The sequence below is a fragment of the Podarcis tiliguerta genome (genome assembly GCF_965153285.1).
Source record: "Podarcis tiliguerta genome assembly, chromosome: 3".
NCBI classification, from domain to species: domain Eukaryota; kingdom Metazoa; phylum Chordata; class Lepidosauria; order Squamata; family Lacertidae; genus Podarcis; species Podarcis tiliguerta.
The window spans coordinates 82,974,417-83,000,182 of NC_139536.1; the positions used below are offsets into that span (position 1 = coordinate 82,974,417).

Here is a 25,766-nt window from a genome sequence, read left to right on the forward strand (position 1 = left end):
TGGCCCTTAACTGCTGGCTCTCAACTTCTACTCCTTCCCCCTATTTCTGGTATGATTTCTATGCCTTCCTGCTCCACTGTCTTAAGTGCTCTTTTATTTCTTGCCAGAGAGGCCCCCCAGGTCCACAAGGCCCCCCTGGCCCGCCAGGCCCCCCAGGAGTTCCTGGCATCGACGGCATCGACGTAAGTTTATTTTGTGCATAAAGCTGGACTGTCATCCTTGCTCGAGGAATTCCTCCCTGTAGCTGTCCCTCTGAGTATACAGTATTGAGCATGTGACACTTGAGTACGTCAACTCTCTGTAACCCACTGCTAGCCGGCGGAAGGAATTAGTTCCTGGGATTTTGTGCCAAGAATCTAAATGTGCATTCCAAGACTCATTTCACGAGGGGCGTGCTAGTGGCTTGAAGTAAATTGGCATATATAATGTGTTTCTTTTAAATTGCATTAGGGGCTGTGTTAGTATTTATAACAGCGATTCTGCAGTCCTAGCAATCAGGGATTTCTTCTAAGAATATCTGAATAAAGCTTTTGCATATGGAAATGTGACAGGTTTAAAAAGTATCCTTACTTTGCCGTTTTCCTCTTCTATTCCTCTAGGGGGACAGAGGTCCTAATGGGCCCGTGGGCCCTGCGGTAAGTGGCTGATAGCTCTTGCCATGCTTTTATCAAAGGATTCATAGGTATCTCCTCTCTTCTAATGCCTTAATTTTCCTCCATCTCCAATGCATTCCTGCAGGGCGCAGATGGTGAACCAGGTAGACCAGGTGTCCCTGGATTGCCAGGAATACCTGGGGCTGATGTGAGTAGATTTTCTTCTTCTTTGGGGCTAGGCAGAACCTCTCTCTGTGAGATGTTGCTACCAACCTGAAAGGCCTCTGGTTGTAATAGCAAGCCAGGGCATTTAGCCTGAGCGGGATATTTCCACGTGGAGAGACGGTCCCTTCTGGAGCAGAGGCAGACAGGGGCTGGGCGTTTCTAGGGGAGTGGCGGGGGAATGAGCAAAGCAGCTGATGCACTAAGCTTCTGGGAGAGGATTCATTCCTCCCAGAATTCCTTTGAATTCAAACAGGAAAAGTACTGCGTGCTGCAGCGGCCCTCCTTGCTTAGGGCAGGGCATAGCAGTAGGAAAAGGAATGCAAGGCAGGGATCCAGAGGTTGCTTGGGTTGAATCAGCACCTGGCTCTGATCCATCTTTCCCCTGCCCAATGACAGTTTTGCAACTTGTTAGGACAGATTTCTGAGAGGTGCTGGGACTGGGGATAAATTAGGAGATGTATTGCACCTAACAAGGCCCCAAAGCCAGGTTTTGTATGTTCCTATACCTCATAATATTTTGTCTGAGAAAGCAAGATAATATTCCTGAGGTTTGTTCCCCACTTTACATTCCCACATTTCAAATGGGGTTTCTGATTTTTTTGGAAGGAACATTAGCAGATGACTAATTTCTTCCAAAACAATGGCAGAGATACAGGTCTGATTAATTAATTGTAATTAATTGGTTATTGTGAGCTCATGAGAGTGAGCTTTGAGCTTGTCATATGTGGTGCCCTCCCTCCCTCTACTGTGTAGAAACCTATGTGGCACAGGTCATATTCTACACATGATTTTTTTCTTTTAATGGCAATTTGTAGGACATGCTTGTGAACTATGCAGGGTCGTCTTTAGCAGATACGGCACCAGGGTGCAAATATCTGCCCAGCACCCCCCAAATTACCACAGATAGTGTTGGGGTGGCCGTAGCTGCGCACTGCCAGCCATTGGGGGGCGCAACTCTCCTCCATGTCGCTGCGGGAGAGTGATCCCCGCAGAGGCTTGGGAGGGAAGCTGCACGCCTGCCAGCCTTATGGTTGGCGGGGCGCAGCTGGCGGGCGTGCAGGGAAAGGGGAGGCCACCGGCAAAGCTGCGCAGCTCCCCCACTTTCTGGGGTGCCCTTGAGAAGCCGGCGCCCTGGCGTGACGCACCACTAAACCCTATGGGAAAGACGGCTCTGGAACTATGCCCATATAAAGACTCCAAGTTACATGGGAGGATAGCTGAGTCGGAAGAGCATGAATGAGACTCTCTCAGGGTTGTGGTCTTGAGCCCCACTTTGGACAAAAGATCCTGCATTTCCAGGAGTTTGGACTAGATGACTCTTGTGGTCCCTTCCAACTCTGCATTTCTCTGATGTTCTGCATACAGCGCTTTGTAAGCGTGCAGAAATGCCCTCAAGTGCATGCAAGGTTGTTCAGCAGAGGTTATTTCTTTTGGGCCACCATCTTCAAACCTCTTTCTCCAGAGTAATCAAAATGAAATATATAGGACTGCTGTAGTATAGGTGTTTGGCAAGATACCCAGAACCTTTTAAAGCCTTTTCATTAATGGTTGTTAATTCTAAATAATGACTGAGGAGGCTGCAGTACAACACAAGTTGGGTGTGCTTAAGTCCATTTTTTTCAGTGGGTTTCAGCATATTTTAGTTGTTGGGTTGTAGCCTAGTCTGTGGTGAAAAGACGCAAACTGTATTTGGGCAGTTTGCCCAAATACAGACCTTGGGCAAACTGCCAAGTTCCCCGCAAGCACAATCCTGTGTCTATTTACTAAGGAGTAAGTCCCACCATCTTCAATGGGGCTTCCTTCCTAGGTCAGTGTGTTTACAATTGCAGCCTCAGGCTCAGGCCAGTTTGAATCTGGATAGCATCATATTTTGGAACTTTTTCTGGGACTGTTTTCACACTGCTTTCTCTTGGGGTTGTTTCCAAAAAGCTTCCTTCCTCTGATGGGAAATGAATCCTACCACTACTAGAGGAAGGCAACTTTTGGATCCAGCTGCAACACTCACGTGCAGACACATGAATACATGCACACACATACATGTTATACTGAGCTGATTATCTTGTTTGGAACTTGGCACATTTTATAAACAGTTCCTTCTTGTGAACTGAAAGGTAATTGTTACTGTAATAAAAGTATATGCTTTGTTCCACAAGGGACTGACAGGCCCTGATGGATCCCCAGGCCGTGCTGGTCCAAAAGGACAAAAGGTAAGTTTAAAATCCATTATTAAGTTTTCTTTCAGTTTTTTGGCCTCAGGACTTTTTAACAGGACTTTTGTATTTTGATTTTGTTCTGTGAACTGCCCTGAGACCTCCTGGTATAGGGTGGTATATAAACAACAACAACTCAACAACACAGTCGCAAATATCTAAAGATACTTACTAGCTGTTGATTAGTGATTTTAATGTTATGGAATATTATGGAAAGTTCCCCACTATGTCCCCCTACCTCCAACATGAAAATTTATTATTCTGCTCACTATATAACTGGTTTTAGACCCTCCCAGATAATATACATTTTATTTTTTGCAGGGTGAACCCGGGTTGCCTGGAGGCCGTGGACTGCCTGTACGTAATAGATTTTTATATAGTATCTATTTTAAAAAATCAATACTATGAATTTCTTTTCAGCTTTAGAAAAGTAAAACAAAGGCAAGAGGAAAGCAGAGTGGGGGAGGGGAGAACCAACCCTCTCATAATCCCTGAGGGAGTTTCCAGTCAGACTAAAATAACACAAGAGCATAGAAAGTAGAACTTCTATCTTGAAATCAGTAGAGAGCAGATTTAATTTCTTCGCCTCCTTAGCCTTTATATGCCAGCCTTCAGAAACTGGCCTTTAAAAACAACCTCTGTAGTATTTCATGGTCGAAATTGCTTGTGCTGACAAGATCAGGGGATTTTCTGATGAAGATCCGAAGGACCTTGTCCAGAGTTCTGGGATGGGGCTTTTTAAAAGCCCCTTCCTACTTCTGCCCCTCAGACTATTAAAAAAGACCCTGATCATTGGAAGTTGGTATGGACTCCCCCAGAAAAGAAGTATTATTAGCATGAAAAGCTGTGCTTGGAAAGGAAAACTGGCATCCATTCTGCTCATAGAAACAGGAGCTATTAAGCTATTGTCAGGGCCTATTTACAGATTGGCCTTATCATGATGATGTTTTTTATTTTTATTATTTTATTTATACCATGCCCATCTGATAGGGTTGCCCCAGCCACTCTGGGCAGGATGTTATACTTCTGTCATAGTCTTCACCAAGGAGCTCAGTGTTAAACTCCTTCCTTCAATTCTGTATTCACCACAACCCTGTGAGGTAGGCAAGTCTGAGAGAATGTGGCAAGCCAAATATCACCCAGTGAACTAATGGCTGAGTGAGGAGTTGAACTAGGGCCTTCCATCTCCTAATCCAACTCCTTAACTGCGCCACATGGGTGTTCGTGTGGGCTTTACCTTGCCTTTATATTTGAACTGTACACACACATATTAGAGAGACAGGAATCCAAACAGTTCTTTGTGAGAGTGGAAAGTGTTTCTGTGCACAAGGAGAAAGGAGCTGAACAAAAATGGCCTTGGTGCAGAGTTAAAAAACAACTCACCCTTTATATTCCCCTGCCCCACCCATTTTCAAGTCATAGACCAGCATATTCAGGAGGGCTGGGAACGGGTAACAAAATATACAGAAACAAATTAAGTGTACATCAAGCACTAGTTTACAATATATGAAAACTAATAAAAGATCAATCAAAATATTTATAGGATGTGAATTCCTGTGTAAACAACACTTCTTAAACTGCAGAACTGAAGAGCCACCAATAAAAAGGCCTTCCTATATTGTGCAAACCAATGGCAGTGTTCCTCCCATTTCAAATATGTTCGTCTTTCTTTGGAATTGCGGCAAAGGAAAGGTTAAAGTCAACTTCCCTACGTGCCACAGTACTGATCCTGCTTGGGGTCCCATGCAGCAACTATTTGCATAACAATAGGTGCAGACACTGCATTAACAATAACACACTGAAACATCATGTTTATTTTGGCCTTCAGAAACTGCAAAAATTGAATCCAGAACCCTGTAACTTCTTATGACTTCTGTTTCTTTCCAGGGGTGGAGGAAGGGGGGTGTGGTGGCTGTAAGCCACCCCCGGTGTCACCTCTGGGGTGTGTGTGACAAAATGCCAGGTGGCACTCACTGCGGGGCCTGTAGCGTGCCCAAGCCACTGTGTCTCTCCAAGGAGAGACATGGTGGTTTGGGCACGTGCAGGCTCCGCTCTGCCCACATGGTCCACCCACTGCCTCCCCCCCCCCCAGCTGTAGGGTGACTACAGTGGGAGGAGACAGGCAGACTCTGGAGTGCGCCCCGCCCCTTCCTCCACCACTTCCCCCCCTGTTCTATTTAATACCATTTACATAACAGATTACTCCCTAATTAAAATATATATGCCTAAAAAATCACTATGGCTTCCAACAAATATTAAAACAATAGAATGAAACAAGGGGATTGTATGTATTTAAAGAAGGTAAAGGGACCGAAATAACCTTAGTGAGTGTTAGGAGAACATTCACTAAGAACACTTGCTCAAAAGTGTTCAGGGTGGCGTTGCTGCCTTTCTTACAAGCCTTTGTTTGTTTGTTTTAAACAAAATAAATGATACATGGAGCTGTGGATAAATAGGAAAGCATGCTACTGCTGTGAGAGAAATGTTACCGACAGCAGTAACATGAGTGCAGTACTGTTTGTTCATAATGAAAGCAAATTACTGTTGTTTGATAGAAGGCAAAATTAAAGGTGGCTGATGAGAAGGTTCCTACAGATGCCGGTTTCCTAGTGGAACGATTTAGCAGAGCATGTGGCGAATGATTGCACGGAATAGCTTGTGATAGCTGCTAATTTAAGCAGACTGAATAGAAGAAAGTCACCCTGCATTTCATTACTTGGGGAATCAGAATAACAAAAAGAGAAACCAGTGGAAATGCAATATAACATTGAGACATTTTAGGAAAGATCCAAGCCTAGGGATCTTTGGGGGTGATGTTAGCATATCCTGCACTGCCACCAGGTAGGCCTCACCGTCAGTCACCCAAAGGAGAGATTTCTCATTTAAAATGTTCTGATGTACACTGGCACTCAGTTAGGGCCTGATGACTTCCACGGACACCAACTTAATTATCTCCAGTGCCTATGCAACCCAACACTATGTATCCTCCCCAGCATCAGGACAGGGTCCCGAGTCCCCAGAAGATAATGAAGGCAGGGACAATTGCAGCTGCCTTACCTAGTGCTTCTCTTCCTAGCGCCAGGCTGAATGAGTACTGGGTGACTGGAGCTGTGTTGTTTCCAGCACTGCCACCTCCCTACCATTGCCTGTCATGGCTGTTGCCCCACTACCACCCATCTTTGTGCTTTGAGGCGGGGCCAACCACAGGGCTCCTTTCCCAGGGCCACCTCCCTGCTGCTGGCAGAAAGGTGCTATAGGTTCCCTCACCCAGCTTCTGGAAACCATGCATCTCCGCAAACTTGAAAAGAACATGTGCACTTCTGTTTTCTAGCATCGTTATGGCAACGGCATTGAGCTTTAGAAATGTTAAGTTGTACCTTTAAGCCTAGATTAATCTATAAAGAAAATGGCTTGAATTGTTCTTTTAATAAAAAAAGGTTCTCTAAATAATGATTGATCTATTACAGGGAGCACCTACCACGAAAGTAGTAAGCTTTAAACTTCATGAAATTGCTATCCATCCCAAATACCCAGAGAGCTAAAAATAATGCTTTCATTATTCAACAGTTTTTTGGGGGGGGGGGGAATCCATCTTGTTATTTGTTCTCTCATTTTATTGTTGGAGTGCCATGAAGTCTGAATATACTAAAAAACTAAAATGTGCTAATTTTTTTCCCTTTCAGGGTAAAGGTATTCCTGGATCTCTAGTAAGTAGATATTCACCAACTATCAGTAGCATAATAAAATAATACATTTTATCTTCAGTGCAATAGGTCTATTGGTAATATTTTTAAAAAATAACCTCTTAAGGTTGAGTTGGTACTTCTGTTTAGAAAGCCATTTATCCCTTAGATAAGGGTGGCTGTTTATAAAGAGTTTAATCAAATCAATGTTTTTTTCAAATGTAGGGTCCTGCCGGTATTGCAGGACTTCCTGGTGAAGTGGGCAGAGTTGGGCCACCTGTGAGTATATATCACTGCATATATTTTTTTAATCACTGGTCTAAATTTTCATGTTAACTAATTAAATTCCCCATACTAATTATGCATGTTTAGGAACGATGTTTCCCAACAATGTCTGGCACATGAAGGCTAACCACGTTTACCTTGAAATAAGGGCTGGATAGCATGGTGAAAAACGTCCCAAATGATGTATGCGACTGGGCACGCAAATGGATTTCCATGCAGAGGTTTAACTGCATGGTGGTTACTTTTCAAGATTCTGAGTGGTTTTGTATGTAATAGGGGCTTTAGTGATGGTGAATCGAGCATGAGGCATCTTTAGTTATTTAATAGCTGCTATCATCTCTGAGCACTTCAGTAATAGAAATCACCATCCCATATCTTTGCGATGTATTTCTTTTATGGACGAAACAAGGGATATAGATTGCTGTAGCCTCTGTTCCTCCTGTCATGTAAAACTACTTTTATATTCTGTGAACCTACGAGTGTTCCAGAACTCTGAACTTAACATCAGTGTAAATGGTCTCCTCTGCGATTCTACAGCCTTATTTACAATAAGGCCAGAACAGATATCAGTTATGCAGGTCACTGATATACACTTGTGCCACCTTCAAACTATTTAGGGTGATCCTGGAAAGAGAGGCCCTCCTGGAGTGCCAGGCCCCCCCGGCCCCATGGTAAGTTCGAGATACTCATTTTATTATAGATTTATTAAAATGTCTGTTTCCCCAACTCTTTCGAAGTGTAGGGGGATGTTTCTGTGGGTTAGAAGTAGCATTACTTTGTTGTGACATTCCCTCCAGTGGCCACAGTTGACCTGGTACGGTACTGAATTTCAAAGCCTTCTCAGTAAAGGAGTACTTCTTTTCGTATGTGTTTCCATTTATGCTGGTGGAAGCAGGTGGCAAGGTCTGGGATCATGCACTGTTTCTGGTACAGAAGATGCCCTGCTTCACCAGAGAATACACCCTTAGAGTTTGATGAGCCATTTCACAAGATTTTAGGGAGGTCTCAACATCCACCCGGCCCCCTTCTAAGTTGTGACTTGTTCTCTAGCAGTGTTGGAGGATATACAGATAACGGCCTATTTGTGCGGGGGTTATGTTCCTGATCTCCCCACCCCCACCCCGCACATCAGCGGAGCATGCATAAGCTCGTTCCGTCCCACTCTGTCCCTTTTCCAGCCAATTCCAGGTCACTGTGATACATGGTTGCACATCAGTTGAACGTGTGTAAATCTGACGTTGCCTGTACTATGCTCTTTGTATAGGTAACAGGGTAGATTGACAGGTCTGCTTGCAATCTCAGTCAGGTAACAGTCCATATGAAATCCATTCCTTTTAATCAGTTCACCTTTATGTTTGGTTACCCATCTACACGGCAAGGCAAAGTAAATAGCTAAATAGATAGGTTGAGCTCTTTTACAAGGTTGCATTCCAAGTGCATATTCTCCTTTGAGAAAGAGGTTGCAGAATGTCCCTTAACAAATGAATGAATTAAACACCCAGTGAGGACCCACCTTGCTGAAATGTGGTGCATTTTGGCATACAACCCATAGCTTTTAAAAAGAGAGATTGTGTATGAATGTGTACAAATGTCTGTCTACCTAGCCACCCACCTACCCACCCATTTATTACTCTTCTTCACATCTTTAGCAGAAAATACAGATGGCTTTGGGGGGCAGGGGAACAATGTGGATTGCTGAAATCAGAAAGTTGGGGACTGTGTTGAATCTGCCTTTTGTTCATTTTCCTGTTATGCTATGCCTTTAAAAACAAAAACTGTTCTATTAAATCTCCAGGGAACAGTTGGACTTCGTGATGGAGATCCACTGGTAAGATATTTATTTTACCTTTTTGGATGAAAAAAATGCTTTTCTATAATAGTTTCTCATCCTTAACTCAGCTTTTGGGTTTTCTCTCCCCCACTCCCAGTGTCCCAATTCTTGTCCACCTGGCCGGTCAGGATATGCTGGGCTAATGGGCATGAAGGTAAGAGAATATGTTGTAATTGTGGATGCATATTGAATACATTGAGTTGCAGAAATGGAAGGCAGCACACAGAAGCCATCTTTCTTTCCCCCTCCTCTCATTCTGAAGCCCCCCATGTACCCCCTGAAAAGACCTTCAGAAGATTGGGGGGGACCTGCTAACCACCTTAGGCTTTGCTATACATGGGAGAAGGGATCTTGTGGGAGCCTGGTACATATCAAAATTTTAAAAGATAGTGCTTGTTTAAACCTACTAATTAAACAGGGCTTTGCTGTTATGCTTTAGGGTCACAAAGGAGTAAAAGGAGAGGCTGGTGAACCAGGAAAACAAGGCCATAAGGTAAATGAAATAGAATACTAGGTTAAAATGATTTGGAAAGCCAATGGTTGAAAGAGGAATCATGTTTAATTTTGTTATGCTTTTAACAAACGAAAAGAACAGTAGCTTTCCTCTTAGATTTATTTACCCACTATTGCCACAGCACTTTTTTATGTTTTAATCCCTAACAGCTTTGATGTCTTCTCCAATAAGGCAGTTTCTGCATGGACTTCCCTTCTGCGTAAAATATGTTTTGTGTACTGCACGTAGGCCATATGAGTTGCAAGAACACACTGATCAATAACGTTAATAAATAGTGCACACCCTCTCTTACAGGCTGAGGCCACAATCCTGACCTCATTTACATGGGAGTAAGCCCAATTGATTTCAGTTCGACTTACATCTGAGTACATGATTAGGTGTTAGAATGTTCTATAAACTAATTTGTTATTATTTGTACTTATTTAGGGCGAGGAAGGTGAACAAGGAGGAGTAGGTGATGTTGGCACTCAAGGCCCACCAGTAAAGTATTTCCTTTTAATTAGCTTTTTATTCGCATTCTGTTATCTCTAATGGCTATGTACAGGTGTGAGAAATTGTACTATTTATTCCTTTAATCCACCTGCAAAAGATTCATTTCCAGCTGTTCAAACCAGGTGTGAACTGACACATTGAGATGACGCAAATCACAGCTATGTTGTCCTTTTTTTAAAATTATCATATGTTTAGATCTTTCCCATCTGTTTTTGTTACGTAATGTTCAGTAGCTAGAGCTTTTTAATTCTTGATTTTATTAAAAGTAAACTATCTTTAAAATCTACGTGCCTAAAATGAGATGCGCTTCTTATAATCAAGATCTGAAAAGGTCTTTTAAAAAAAGAAAAAGTATATTATCCAAGGAAATATGGTATGAAAATTTGCATATACAGGATAATTCAGCTGCGCAAAACTGCATACTTACAATAAATTTTGCATTTCAGGGACCTCAAGGGTTAAGAGGTATAACTGGCATAATGGGACCCAAAGGTGACAAGGTAAGTAATAGCAACGATACCTTTATCATTTTAAATGATAACTTTATCATTTTAAAGCACAGGGGTGCTACCCCACAACACTGTCTGCTACTGCCTGGTACTGTGGGAGAAGACTCCTGTCAACCCCCAGTAAACTAGGTGGACCAAGAATCTATCTTTAGAAATGGAAAGCAGAATAGCTTATTGTCCATATGTGGTGCTCCTCTTTAGGCTGTCAACTCTCTGGCACACGTGGATCTCATTTTCAGAAAACCAAATTTACCTTTCTGATTTTCAGAGGTGTTCATCAAGGCTCACCTTGAATACTTTGAATCTTTTATTGACCAAGAATGAAACACTATTATTATAGCCAGCGTACTTATTTTATTGACTCACCAGAATTGCTATTTACTATTACCCTTCCCATTTACTCATGTTGCTACATCAGATTAAATGTGTATATAAAGGCTTTTTCCGAGGTACCGCTTCTTGATTACATTACATATTCTCTTCTACTATTGCTGTTTCTTTTTGCTTGCAATTGTCTCATCTGTAAAGCATTCTTGCAGCAGTTCCATAAAGGACAACCTATTTTGGTTCAATTCACTATAATTCTGTAGAATAGCACACTCATATGTTACGTGCAGGGCATTGAGAAATAGTTGAAGAGCGAAATGACCTGCAGTGGAATATATTCAGAGGAACGGATCAATTGCTGCCCAGCATGATCCAACAGAGGCACAAAGGTTCAGTGTGATTTTGATGCCGACTTTATTTTGCAGCATGATTACCACTTTTCCGTGGTTAACTCCCAGGTTGCATTGGTAATCTCTGAATTTTGAAATCACATATGTTGCTAGATCTGATGGAGGTAGATCGCTGGCATCATGACAAGCTTTCATGCGATGGATCACAGCATGAAGGAAGACCCATATGTTGTGGAACCTCTTTATAAAGGCCAGTGGAGTATAGTTCCACAGTAACAACTGCATAACAAATCCTTGGTGGTCATTCCAGCTCTTGACCTCAGGTGTAAAGAATTGAGGGTTGCAACGAAATAATGGCAAGTGTGAAGCTGCTGTCTGCCCCCTTAGCCTCAATAGAAAATACATGTGTGTGCAGAATATTTTAAAAGCTTTTATATCTTAATAATCCTTTGTTTGTTTGTTTTTACTGTAGGGTGCTCGTGGTCTTGATGGTGATCCTGGTCCCCGGGGTCTTCCTGGGCCCCCGGTAAGTTTCTTTGTCTTATCAGCAAGACCTCAAAGGAGGATTCACAATTAAGCACATTAGGGCGGCTACTCTGGCATTCACATTTCAGGAGTGCCTATCTCAGTTTTCATTCTTTTAAAAAAACCTACATACAGTAAATCTCAATCTCTTGTTCTCAGGCACATGAGTTTGGCGTGTGTGGTGGAATTGGCTGGCCTGTAATAATAAATATATTAAATAATGTAAAGATTGTCAGGATACCAAAGTATTACTCGCCCACAGAGGTGGCTGCATACTCTGTCGCTGCACGATTCATTGCTTTTTTCTTTTCCTCTTTGCTACCAGCCTCTGCTGGGAATGAGCTGTTGTTGTGCTGACTGTTCAGTATAGCTAATTGGATCATTCAGTTATTCCTGATGGGAGGGATTGTGGCACATTGGTAGATCACATGCTTTGTATGCAGGGAGTTCCAGGTTCAAACCCTGGCATTTCCAGGTAGGGCTTGGGTCGACTCACTGCCTGAGTGATGAGGAGAGTTGCTCCTCATCACTGTCGCAGTGGTGAGCTGGATGGACCAATTGTCCGACTCAGTACAGTGGTACCTCATTTCCGAACGTCTCCTTTGACAGACATTTCGGTTTTCAAACACTGTAAACCCAGAAGTAAATGCTTCGGTTTTTGAATGCGCCTCAGAAGTTGAAAATGCCTCACGGCTTCCGCTTAGTGCAAGATCCTGAGGCCTAGCTGTCGGCTTTTGGGTTTTTGGTTTTTGAACGTTCCAGAACTCAAAATGGTTTTCCGGAACGGATTGCATTCGAAAACAGAGGTACCACTGTATAAGGAAGCTGCCTACATTCCTGGGTTGATGCAGAGATAAAACAGAATTTCCCACTCCCAGAGGAGGATTGCCTGCTGTACCTCTGCATGTCATTATACTTGTCTCACCTCCTTCCAGTCCAGAGGTACTCTCAGAATAGTGTCTCACACAGAAACAGAGTGGGAGAAGTGAGGTCAGCCAGAGCCCCTCGTGATCTTAAATTGGGGCCATCTTTTATAAAGTTAGTTATTCCCACATGGGATTTTCATACAGTCCATGTGGAAACATCAAATTCAATTTTCTCTGTTCTTCAAGAAGATAGCAGGAATGAGTTTTCAGTAGTATGAGACATTGGGAGTACCTTAAATGAGGTGTTTATGTTTGTGATGCATAAGTATAAAATGATGATGGATATTTTGTATAAAATAAGATACCATTGTCTTTTATGTCTTCACATGTAAACGTAACCATTTCATGACCGGCTTATTGTTTCAGTTGTGTTTTAAATTATGAGCCCTATTTCACCTAGGAAATCCTTACTGAGGGTGCAGTAAAACTCCTGAAGCAATTGACACATAGCTAAAGAAGACCAGAATTTCAAAGCCCTACTTTCTGTCTGTCTGAATGATTTCTAGGCTGTCTTTCAATGTAAAACTCCCACGGCGGTATGCAATCTATAATTTAAAAAGTAACAGTAAAATAGTATACAAAACAAATATATAAGCACAGAAACTACAGCCATAAAAACTAATAAAATCTAGTAGAGTGCCATAAAACCAGAAACAGTTATCAAACATGCTGAAATAGCTACTCAAATAAAAAGGCTCCCAAAGAACAAAAGGTTTAGTGGCTGGCAAGTTTCCCTGAGGAAGTCTTTTATATATATAGATGTGCTTCCCCCGAATGCATTTATAAGCTTTTGGGATTTACAGTAAGCTAAAGATTGGCTTGGCTTTGATATTTCCCCGTCGTCCAAGAATGAGGGACAATGACACACAATCAATTCACCCTTGTCTAAGAAATGGCCCTTCTTGACCTGTTATCTTGAGGCTTACATCATAATATGCAGTTACAGTAACTCTTTAGAAACATGGGAATTTACCTTGCCTTTAGCCATCATCGTTCACATAACTTTTATTTAATTATGACAAGGAATTGCCAGTTAATGTGCTTAACATTTCTTTGCAGGGCGATCAAGGACAAAGAGGTTCATTGGGAGAGGCAGGCCCCAAAGGCGAAAGAGTGAGTTCTTATTGAGTTCCAGTGGATGACTAACTAAAAATGTACCATTGATACCACAAAACTACCAGGCCCTCTGCCTGGTTCCCTGTAACCTCACTTCTCGCAGTGAGGGAACTGCTAGAAGGCCATCAGAGCTGGACCTCAGTGTCCAGGCTGAAGGATGGGGGTGGAGATGCTCCTTCAGATATAGTGGGCTGAGGCTTTTTAGGGATGTAAAGGTCAGCACCAACACTTTGAATTGTGCTCGGAAACATACTGTGAGATAATGTAGATTTTTCAGGACCTGTGTTATATGGTCTTGGCAGCCACTCCCAGTCACCAGTCTTAGCTGCCGCATTCTGGATTAATTGCAGTTTCCGGGTCACCTTCAAAGGTAGCCCACCATAGAGTGCATTGCAGTAGTCCAAGCAGGTGATGACTAGATAACTAAGGGCCTTGTTTCCATACAATGCGAGCCTGACCTTGGGCCTTTGGCTCGAACACTTCCCATTCTCCCCTCCTCCCATGCCACTGGAAAGAGGTGTAAACTGCGATTCAGTTTCACTTTCTATGATTTCTGGCTTGTTAGATGTGAAGCAGAAATTGTGGTGTAAAATGAACTCGGTTGCAAAACAACTCAGCTTCAAGCCATGGGTTAGGAAATGAGTTTGTTTTAATAAAGTAGAATTTATTTTCAACCACAGTTTCTGGAATCATGGAAAGGGAACAATAAAATTGTAGAGTTGGAAGGGACCAGAAGGATCATCTGTTCCAATTGCCTGCAATGCTGGAATCATTTACCCAATGTTGGGCTTGAACCCATGACTCTGGGATAAAGACTCTTGTGCTCTACTGACTGAGCTATCCCCAAGCACAAATGAATTCCTCTTCCAAGTGGAGAGAGGAAGGGGTGCCCTTGACCACGTAGCATTACATGTGAATTGCCCCATTGTGTGCACGAACATTAAAATAAAATGGGAATAAGGTAGTTTAATACTAATACACTTGACTTAAGTTATTCAAGAGGAGGCATTCACCTTGCTTCATTCAAGTGTGTGTCCCTTAATATGACTATAATGTTCAATATGCTTTAATTTTCTTCCTTTTTCTTAGGGTCCTGAAGGTGTTAGAGGAATTAGTGGTCTTCCTGGGCCTAAAGGAGAAAGTGTACGTATAGTGTGATTATTATTAATCGTAGCGTTTGTAATTTACATTGCTATCATGTATTATGAAACAAGTGTGATTTACATAACGGCAACGTGTTACACAAGATTTTACTTCTTTCTCAAGGGCTTACCGGGAGTTGATGGCCGTGAAGGGATCCCTGCCATGCCAGGAGCAAAGGTACTTAATTCATCGTGCTGTTTAATTTATATTTTTGAAACGAACTGCTCACTTCCATATTGTGTGGATTAGGAGCGAAAATCACAGAGAATCAGTGCAGATTAGCTGAACTGATAGAAAACAGAATTATTAGTTATGATTAGCGATATTATCTCTATGGATCCTGCATATTCAGATAACGGTGACTGGTGTCTCCAAAGAATAAGAGTCTGCCCCATCAAGTTGCTCCTAATACGGTGTCTCTTGATCCCGCCCACAACTCCTCCCACCTTCCCTATACCAGCTCTGCCAATGGAAGCCCCTCCTCCCATGCCAGTGGGCGCCATGATGATAGCTAAGTGGAACTTCTGTGAGAGGTGTGGCGAACCTTTGGCCCTACCATTGTTGGTGAACTGCTAACTCCCATCAGACCTAGCAGACATGGCCATTGGCCAGGGAAGCTGAGAGCTGTACTGCAGACTGTGCTCAGCTAGGACCACCAAGTTTAAGGGAGTGTCCTTTGTTCTGGCACTTTGGTCTAACCAGCAGCTACCTCCTTATGTTCTAATGGAGCAGTCAAATGCCAAATTACCACTTGTGTCACACATTCATGAAAGGAATCCTTCACATATATGCCTCCACCAATTAAACCCCCCCCCCATTTATTTCCCATTTAATTAAGGTAATTCATTGCTAACATTCATTTCCCTTCATATTGAAATGCCCAATTTTCTCCCCTTGATTGGACATGGTAGCTCTCCAGTCTTTGGGGTTTGCACGCAGGGCTGCCTCACGGGGAGCCATGTCCTTAGTGAGCCCCAGATGTTGATGCTGTTCAAGATGCCAAACCAGTCAGATCTCCACTTAAAGAGGTGGGACATGCAGAAAGCAGAAGTGTACTAGTTAAATGATATGAATGAGCCACTTTTGTCAATGGTGAGCCAGTCTCCTTCTGCTCCTACTGCATCTTCATGAAGAACACGACATTCACTCAAGTTGCACCTAGCATTATCTGTGGGTGTAAGCAGAGAGCAAACCTTATTTGCCTCTTTTGTGCACCCATACTGGCCGGCTGAGTCTTTGGGTTAACTCCCAAGTACTATCAAGTTGTGAACAACAGTGATATTACATTCCCATAAGTTAGCAGTTTGGAAAAGGATGCCACAGTATTTTTTTTTTTAAAAAGATACTAACTTGTTCATTTGGGCTTTTTTCTGAATAGCAAACAAGCAGACAGTTTGTACTACAACGGTTTTCATTTGATTGATGCAAACATTTCCTTCCAGGGCGAACCAGGAAAACCAGGCCCTCCAGGTGATATAGGAGTTCAGGGACTGCCAGTAAGTATTCTGTGCACTTTAAATGTAAAACATAGTTAAATTTCCAATCCAGACTGAAGCTTATTAAGCCTTCATTTTCTGTAATGACAGGAATAGTGAGAGGCTGGGGGAAACCATGAGGAGTGGAGCCTTTAAAAATTAGGGTGTTGGTAGCATGATTCAGTTTTACTGGGATGATCCTGTTTGTGTTACTTGCATACGGAAAGGGTAGGTTCCAGGATTGTCATAGAAGCTTTAGAGGGCACCCAAGCTAGGAAGCTAGATAAAAATGTTGATGTCTCTCTTTAAGAGAATAGAACACGCCCACTTCCTCACCATTTCACCAAGGTGCAGCCCCGCCATGCTGTCCCCCACTGCTCCACCCAGAGACAACTAATTCTAGTGCATCTATGCAACATGATGACATCATTCCTGTAAGCATATTATGGCTGTGCTGAAGTGCATGTCAAAGACTGTTTGGCTCCTGAAGTTTTCCTACATCTTTTGTAATGTATAGCATAGATTAGTTGCATGTACTACTATCAAAATTTATTATTTTCTTTATTCAGAAGACCACTTAACCACAATCTCTTGCTCTCATTCCAATTCCTTGTGCCTCACTATATTCCTAAGGTGGGATGAAACCATAAGAAAACCAATAGATCAATCAAATCAGATAGTCGCTGTTGCTGAAAACTGGCCTCTGGTATGAAAATCAATGTGTTTTCATAGCATGCTTTTAGGAACCAACTTAAGCATGTGCTTAAAGAGTATTCCATGTCCTTTGGAGGGAGAAGGTTAATTATGTTGGCACTAGTTTGGGGTGGTTTTTTTAATGGATTTTGGCTCCGTTGAGACATGCTTGTAAAAAGTCCAATATAATTCACTTGGTGACATAGCTTGGCAAAAAGAAACAGTTCCCAACACTACGGGAGACACTCCTCCAATACAGACCATAATTGCCCGAGGGAGCAAGGAATATTTGCACCTTTTAAGTACATAGAACATTACAAACATTTTAAGGCAATGTGTTTTCTTTGTTTTGTTTTAGGGTTTACCAGGGTCTCCCGGAGCAAAAGGTGTTGCTGGACCACAGGTAAAGTACGGTATTCTAGACAATCTGGGAAAGACTCCAGGTGTATTTTTTAATTATTATTCCACTCTTTCTCCAAGATAGTGGCACCTATTGTGACGTGGCTAATTCTCTTTGTCTCCCAACAGGGAAATGCAGGTCCTCCCGGGATACCTGGCTTGATGGGGAATTCGGGTAAACCTGTAAGCTCCTTTCTTTCTCCAGTTTCATTTTATTTTTTACTAACACTTGCGCATTTTGTGCAGAATCAGTTTTAAAGCACGTTCTATTCTTGTGTTCATGTTAAACAGGGAGAACAGGGGCCACAGGGAGAAAAAGGGCCCATCGGACCCAGAGGCCCATCGGTAAGTACTTGTTCTGCTCTATCTTCAGGTTCTGAGATTTCAGTTATAGGCCAATGATGCAGGAGACAAGGTCTGCACAAAAGCTGCTTGTGTTATTTGCCTGTGACGTAAACTCTTTTAGCTTTCACATCAATTTCTTCCAGTCCCAAATTAGCTGTGCACATTTGCCGAGTCATAATGCAAATAAACTCAGCTCGATATTCCTTAGTGAGTTAAACACTCCAGCCAAAACCATGAAACATGTAAGTAGAATTATATATGATAAGCTGAACACTAGTCTACAGATCCACGTCATGCAGAGCTTTCATGGTCCCTAGAGGGACTGAAGACCCTTGCACACTATGCCACAAGTTGTGGGATTCTTTTTGGTTCTTCTGTTGTGAACTGAGGATGAATTTCAGCTGCACTGCATGAGGTCTTAGCCATTGTTTATGACATAATTGGAACCCTCTCAAGAACCAGTCCCTAGGTCAACCTAAGGGTCAACTAAGAGTCAACCTCTCAGCTACACCACTGTGTCCAGACTTCATTCAAAATGTTTGGTGCTGCCACCTACTGTGTTAGACAGAGAAGTAGGGTGCCCCTTTTATATTTTATTACCCCATGGAATAATAATATAGACATTATCCTATATATTGGACATAATACATATATGTTTAATTATACATTAATCATTTACCCCATGAATATCTTTGAATATACTAGTACCTATAATTTTACATAATACATAACTGTTTATTGTACATAATATTATATACCATACGACTTTTAAATATGCATTATTAGCTCATTTATCTAATTTAAGAATGTTATGTCTATCTCATGCATTATTGTAAACACTCATGAATATCCATTAATCAATACCATCCATAATCTTACATTCAGACATTACCTGAAATATCTCTCATCAACGTGGAAGTGCATTTTACACCTGGTTATATATCAATCTAGCATATCACATGAGAATCATCAGCCCCTATATATAAGGCCCTCCCCCTCTAGTATCACGTCCATACTTGTGGGCCATGGCTTGATCCAAGGTAGGTCAAAACAGGAGCACCTCTACCATGCAAATGTATGGTACAAGATTAAGAAATGGGTCCTCAAATGCATGTTTGGGTTAAAAGTGGGTTCTGGGCCTGAAAAGGTTGAAGATACTTGATCTACACTAAACACAAAGGGTGAGATACATTTCTTTGGAAACCACATAGACCAATACACAGGCACAATTTCAAACCTAGTATGCAAGTGTTCTAATGAAACCCACTTTCTGGAATATGTGCTAGTAACATCACAGGTTCACTAAATGGTGTTATATAATCCTCCCTGCCGGGACTGTTAATACAGGCTTGCAGCAGGGATTCTTCTTACCCAAATGAAGAAAGGCAATGGGGGATCAAAAGTGAAGTATACTTAAGGAGACAGTGCACTATTCCTGAACACAGAACACTGAAAATGTGGCAGTGGATTTGGGGAATACTGCTTGCCATCTTTCTGAAAACCGTTGTGCTCCATGCAAAACTGAGTTGCATAGAGTAATAACTACCAAAGTCAAGGGATTATTCCTTTGCTTTATCTTTCAGCTCTGGCTAGTGACACAATAATTTCATATCCCCCCCCCCCCCCCGAAAAACACTTTATTTGCAAAAATTGCAAACTCTTGGTGACTTTGAGCAGAACTTGTTTGGCTATTTCCCAAATTCCTTTCTCTAAACTGATGCCGTGCTGAATGTTTTTGGACAGCTCTTGGTTAATAAAGAACAGGGTAGTTCCTTAACCGGATAATGCAAGATAATCTTCTAAACTATGTTTTTAATCCTGTAAAATGCAACTAAGGGTTTATAAAATCAGCAGTGCATAGAAACCGGAGCTACCATACTGTGTTAATTATTAACCATCCCCACTGCAATCTCTGGAAGCAGTTCAGATTAGACTCTGAAAGTTCTAGTTCTAGTGACCAGCATGACATCTGCTAGATTTCTGTAAACTAATAATGGTTTGCATAAGCTGATAGATGTGCAAAACATTCTATAAATCATGCTTTCAATGAGAAACGTGGGGGAAACACTGCTTTACACATTAGTTTACACCGATTGTTTCGTTATATCTATAAATTTACAAATCGTTCTTAACCATACAGTGCTACCTCAGGTTACAGATGCTTCAGGTTACAGACTCCGCTAACCCAGAAATAGTACCTCGGGTTAAGGACTTTGCTTCAGGATGAGAACAGAAATCGCGCTTCGGTGGCACAGCGGCAGTGGGAGGCCCCATTAGCTAAAGTGGTACCTCAGGTTAAGAACAGTTTCAGGTTAAGAACGGACCTCCAGAACGAATTAAGTTCTTAACCCAAGGTACCACTGCACTTACTTGGAAGCTAGACTTCATTTCAATGGGGCCCACTCACAAGTAACTAAACTACTATAAGTTTACAGCCATTCAGCCCAGTATGGTTAACTTAGAAGCAAGTCCCATTATGGTCAATGGAGCTTCTTACTCCCAGAGAAGAGCGCCTAGGATTGTAGCCTTAGGGTCAAACTGCACATCATGCTTAATGCATGATAGGCTGCTATTTCTCTTGCTTTTCTTAAATTAAGTAGTTCTCAAGAGTGTAGCATGCAGGGAGGGTAAGTGTTTCTTTTCCCAGCATCCCCAAACTCAGTGTACTTACAAAGTTTAGTAAAAAGTTCACATTCTATATTAAAAAGTCGTCATTCTTGATTTCTTATTCTTCCAGTAAGTTTCACCATTTCTGCGTTTTTCATTAATTTTAGTTGCCAATCTTCTTTAGTTGGAACTGCTGCTTCTTTCCATCCCATCCCTGGGCATATACAGTGGTACCTCTGGTTACGAACTTAATTCGTTCCGGAGGTCCGTTCTTAACCTGAAATCGCTCTTAACCTGAGGCGCCACTTTAGCTAATGGGGCCTCCTGCTGCCGCTGCACCGCCGCCGTGCGATTTCTGTTCTCATCCTGAGGTAAAGTTCTTAACCCGAGGTACTACTTCCGGGTTAGCGGAGTCTGTAACCCGAAGTGTTTGTAACCCGAGGTGTTTGTAGCCCAAGGTACCACTGTATCATTCTAGCTGCTGTGGTATCTTACAAAAATAATTTCCTTTGTTCTCTTGGTACCTCTGAACCCAAAATTCCTATAAAAAGTGCAGTTTGACTCCTAGTCTGCGTGCATCTCCTCAACAACCTGATCAACAGAACTATCAACTTTCACCAAGTACTTGATCGGTACCTGGTTCATGGTAACATGATTGGCCAACCGCTTGAACCGCTATACTTTCACTTAATTTGATCTAGCTTCCTTCGGAGCAATAGAACTATCTTCCCAATTGTTATGATCTGCTGTACAAGGGGAAAAGAACACGGATAAGATCAAGCCTTTGAATCACTGTAATGGCACAAGTCAGGGTACTGCAATCTTACAGCCAAACTTCCTATATCTTAATGTTATAGATCAAAACGTATTAATAAAACATGTATTTCATTGTTCTTTTTACCAGTTGACTTGAAGCTTTGCTTCGCACACACATTATGGAAATTGGTCTATATGATTATCACACTTCATTTCTGGTTAAAATCTTTGAAAGCTTTCCTTTTATGCTAAATTGCTCCAGAGTCTCAATTTTTAAACTTCAAAGTGTCAGACATAATCAGTGATAATGCTTTTTTTTTAAAAAAAAAGAATCAGCAGCAGTAGTGGTATAAGCAGATTATTTGTGCTCAGTTGGGCACAATGGCCCATTCTTGGCCTCACTCTGCTAGTCTTTGCCAGTCCTTTTCCTCCATTGTTTCCACTCTGTTATTTAGCAGAGATGTTATATATGGATCAGATGTGCACCTTCCCCCAAAAGCAAGATGGCTATGCTGTTAAAATGGAGATATTTTGCAGTTCTTATGGACAATGATGTTGTTGTTTAGTCGTCTTAGTCGTGTTCAACTCTCCTTGACCCCATGAAACAGAGCATGAAAAAGCTTCTCCTTTTTTATGTCCATGGAGTTTTCTTGGCAAAATACTGGAGTTGCTTGCCAGTTCCTTCTCCAGGTGGATCACATTTAGTCTAAACTCTCGGTTATGACCTGTCCATCTTAGGTGGCCCTGCACGGCATAGCTCATAGCTTCTTGGAGTTATTCAAGCCCCTTCACCACGACAAGGCGATGAAGGGGCTTTTGGACAATACAGTACTTCAGTTTGGACTTTGATGAGGCTTCACAGGAACGGGGCATCACCATAGTGGGACAGCTACCAAGAGCACCTCTCTGAGTACCCTCTCACAGTTGGAAGGTACCACACTGATGGACTGAGTGCTCTTGCTTCAATTTTAAAAGTGTATTTAAAAAACAAAAGGCACCTCAAATTGTGCCCAGAAACTGGGGGCTGAGGAGAGGGAGATAAACATATATAGCCCACTATATGCCAGGGACAAATGTGGCAAGAAGCTGCTACTTTGCAGTCAAGAGTCCAGTGGCCTAAAAGTTATGCTCAGTATTCCTTTCCCACCTGTAAACAATAACTGGAAAGCCTACATGCATGCTTGCTATCCTGCATGTTCATCCTTCCTGGGATGTTCTCAGAGCACCTTCCCTCTAAACTGAAAAGCTCCAAATGTTGTAACCATTCCTGAAGTGAGGTGACCAGAATTAGGGTTGCACCATAGATGTGTACAATGCCGTTACGAAAACGGCAGTTTTGTTTTCAAACCTTTCCCTAAAGATCCCAAGACAAGCATTGTGATGCAGATGCATATCTAGATGTGCATTACCTCCTTATTGGCTGTGCAAGAAAAAGACCCTGGCCCTCTTCAGTAGGGCAGCTAGGTGTAGACTTTTGACACCTGAAGAACAGATGTTCAGATTTGATGCCACAACAATGGTTTGGTGCTATGCGAATGAACATGGAACACACTCATATGATCTCTCCTCATCTTGAGCACGGTGATCTCTCTGGTTTGTATTAAATTGAAGGAGAGAGCATAGAAGCCCAAGGCTTCTAGTAGCCAACTGTACTTAGACCCTCATACCATGGGTTCACATTCATGTGAATTGTCAACCTGAAACAAGTTCACACAATGTGCAGCATTACAAAATGAGATTTTCCTAACTGAAACACGAAAAGATGTGAGCATATAATAGATTTTTTTAAAAAGCACATTAAACTGTAACTGCTAGCCTGAGCACCCTAATTTTCCCTACCAAAAATATTAGTTTTTGCAATTGCATATCTTATGGTGATAAACATAAGAAGTGGTTTTCAATTTGTTCTAATTTTAATTATGTTCACGTGAATCTGCATCTAGAGGCATGTTCAATAATCATGTTACAAAAGTAACTAAATGGAGCTAAATTTGTGGAGAAGATTAATTAATTTTCTGGGTCACCTGAAGGTTTTTTTCCAAGCCTTTCTAAAAGCTTCTCATGTTAATGCCATAAGAATTTTATAGAAGCAGTGACTGGAAACTTACCCAGTTCTGAGTTCTTTTGATCCCTCCAGGATACTCAATTATTTTCCAGTAAGTTTCCCTGCTTTGCTTTGCTTGAAAAGCCATTTCATGCAATTTTGAGATGTGGCATAACATGTGTTTCATATGTAGCTTCATCTTTTAATTGCTCCGCAACCTGTTGTGTTACAGTTTCCTTACCAGAATATTAACATGAAAGCTAGAATTACACCTACCCACAGTGTTTCATGTTAAGTCAGTTCCGATGATGTATCACTGTTGTCAGATTATGCACACACTCATCTAACTGGTTGATAAACTTACCTTTAAAAGTGATACAGTAAGAAAGTAATAAGAGCCTGCTGGATCAAGTCAGTGGGCCATCTCATCCAGCATCCTGTTCTCACAGTGGCCAAGGCGATTCCTCAAGGAAACTTGCAAGCAGAACATGGGCAGAAAAGCACTCCTACCACCCACAGTTTCCAGCAACTGGTATTTAACCATGGGAACCGAGCATCCTCTATGAAGAGATATTAGGCTGCTCATACCTGAAGACTCACACATGAGCATATGAGTGTGTGCTTGTCCTTCCAGAGGAGATACATGTGTGTTTATGATGCAGAATGAAATGGTAGTATTAGAAGCTACCTTCTTCTAAGTCGGTATTTTGCTTTTTAGCTGACTATAAATATATATATATATTAAGTAAGCATTAATGAAACGATTCTTCATTTTGCTGCCAGAAAATGCTTTAACAATGCCTCCTTGTTTTCTCAAAGGGTAGCAGAGGTGAGCTGGGTCCTGCTGGCCCTCCAGGTCCGCCAGGTAAAATGGTAAGCAGCCAGTGTCTACTCCCATCAAATTCATTTTTATTTTTCCAAGAGCTTATGGTTTCCCCTTAGGATCCGTAGCAATCTAGCAGTTTATGCAAGAAGCTGAAGATGAAACATGAATACAATCATTGTTGCTTTCCCTCTTCCCAGCTTGTGACTCTGCTAAGACCCACATTTTCTTATTTGAATTCTGTAAAATTCTACTGGGAACACATCATTTTTAATGCAGTACTGTGAGTAAGAAAAGTGGATATCTCTCTTTGTGTATTGCCTTAAGATGGTGAAGTTAGCTGTCGCTTGTGTTATTAATTTAAAAAGGAGCAGGAATAATGAAAGGCTAGTTTTTTCTTTTTCCTTTCCTGCTAGCAGCTATCTGGCATTAATGACTACTGAGCGTGAATGCCTTCTTTGAAATGACTCAATCTTCATTTGCATGGTTTCTGCTCGAAGGGCAGCCTGGCTATTTGGGAACTGAAAGAGCTCCCTGTTAGAGAGGAAGGGTTGAGGAATTACAGCAGCATCCCTCATAAAGGCACAAATATTTTAGCAGATGTATTAAAAGTCTAGGAACTGCTGTTTTCTGGCTGCAGTAGATTATAGCAAACTGTCAGCAACAATTTAGCAGAGTCTATGGTTCAGAAAGAAAGCACACAGCCGGCTGTTCTTATTACTCTCCATAGGGAAAGTGTAATGTGCTTCTCAGAGGCTGGGTCTCTTTATCAATGGGTCTTTTGTTTAGTCTAAAAATTAACCTAAGAATCTGCCATCTTTGTTTCCACAGGGTGGCGAAGGTGACATAGGCCTCCCAGGTTTACCTGGGCCTCCAGGATTGCCTGGTGCTAAAGGTGACAGGGTAAGCATACGATTTGCCATAAGGAATTGCTGCAGCTACTCTTGGTCTAATTATTTTCTGAAGCCACTTAAAGAGGGGAGGAGTTAAGAACTACCAATATTGCAGGGGTGGGGAATCTGGGAGCCTTCTCGACGTTGTTGGACTCTTAACTCAAACCCATCCAACATGGTTCACGGTCAGGGATGACAGGTTGTTGTCCAAAATCTAGAGGGCCAAAGGTATCCCTGCCCTGAATTGTTATGTATAGGTTTCTGCCCTCAGGTCTGTGAAAACTGTTGTGGTGTGTAGCCAACAAGTTCCTCACCACTACCAGCACACACACCTTGGTGTGTTTTTTTTACCCTTCACCCCACCTTTGCTGATGTCCACTAAAAATTCCTCCTGATATTACTGCAACTATCTTAATTGAAATCCTTACTTTAATTAAGGCCCCCCACTTCCAGTCACGCTATGACCGACGTAAAATTGAGCCTAAGAAGGGAAACTGTTCACCTTATTAGAACCCCAGTTCCACCCTATGCTGCTGCTGCTTCATAGGTGCCAATTCTATAGGGCTGAGGTGTCTTCAGCCTGCCCCGTCCCCCAAGTCTGCTGGGACAGGACTGAGCCCCCTCCCCAACCTTGCAGCACTGGTCCTCGCTTGGGTAGTGGCAGGTCTTGCCGGGCCTTGCTTGGGTGGCAGTGGTCCTCACTAGGCCTCCTCCTGAAGTGCAGCGCTCGATGCACAAGATGGCCACTGCAATTTTGGGTGGAACTTGGTGCCTCTGTACCCCTTTGATTGTTGCTAAGGGTTTTCCAGATTATTTCTGAGGTTGTGTTTTTCTTCTGCTCATCAGAGATCTCTCCCCTGCCCTTTCCCACTCAAGCCTCCAGTCTTTTCCTTTTGCACCCCTGGGTAATTTTAGCTTTCACATTCAAAGTCGCTGGTTGCTTAGTTAGCAAATTAAGGAAAAATCTTAGCTCTGACTTGATTGTGAAGAAGATCATTCTCT

At 42.1% G+C, this 25,766-nt stretch overlaps 1 protein-coding gene across 9 annotated transcripts in view; it reads left to right on the plus strand.

Moving 5' to 3' along the window:
• The window catches only part of COL9A1 (collagen type IX alpha 1 chain), a 96,516-nt gene that overhangs the window by 46,944 nt on the left and 23,806 nt on the right, over positions 1-25,766 (plus strand). For 5 of the 9 annotated variants that reach the window (XM_083431592.1, XM_083431593.1, XM_083431594.1 and 2 more), the window contains 23 exons: positions 87-182; positions 600-635; positions 739-801; positions 2,972-3,025; positions 3,350-3,385; positions 6,712-6,735; positions 6,937-6,990; positions 7,614-7,667; positions 8,792-8,824; positions 8,925-8,981; positions 9,267-9,320; positions 9,768-9,821; positions 10,280-10,333; positions 11,492-11,545; positions 13,530-13,583; positions 14,676-14,729; positions 14,853-14,906; positions 16,172-16,225; positions 17,256-17,300; positions 17,426-17,479; positions 17,588-17,641; positions 23,868-23,921; positions 24,703-24,774. In XM_083431592.1, the coding sequence (XP_083287718.1) occupies positions 87-182; positions 600-635; positions 739-801; positions 2,972-3,025; positions 3,350-3,385; positions 6,712-6,735; positions 6,937-6,990; positions 7,614-7,667; positions 8,792-8,824; positions 8,925-8,981; positions 9,267-9,320; positions 9,768-9,821; positions 10,280-10,333; positions 11,492-11,545; positions 13,530-13,583; positions 14,676-14,729; positions 14,853-14,906; positions 16,172-16,225; positions 17,256-17,300; positions 17,426-17,479; positions 17,588-17,641; positions 23,868-23,921; positions 24,703-24,774 (1,218 nt within the window). The remainder of the gene's footprint in view (positions 1-86; positions 183-599; positions 636-738; positions 802-2,971; positions 3,026-3,349; positions 3,386-6,711; positions 6,736-6,936; positions 6,991-7,613; positions 7,668-8,791; positions 8,825-8,924; positions 8,982-9,266; positions 9,321-9,767; positions 9,822-10,279; positions 10,334-11,491; positions 11,546-13,529; positions 13,584-14,675; positions 14,730-14,852; positions 14,907-16,171; positions 16,226-17,255; positions 17,301-17,425; positions 17,480-17,587; positions 17,642-23,867; positions 23,922-24,702; positions 24,775-25,766) is intronic. The other 4 variants (XM_083431591.1, XM_083431595.1, XM_083431598.1 and 1 more) reach the window with 1 other exon arrangement.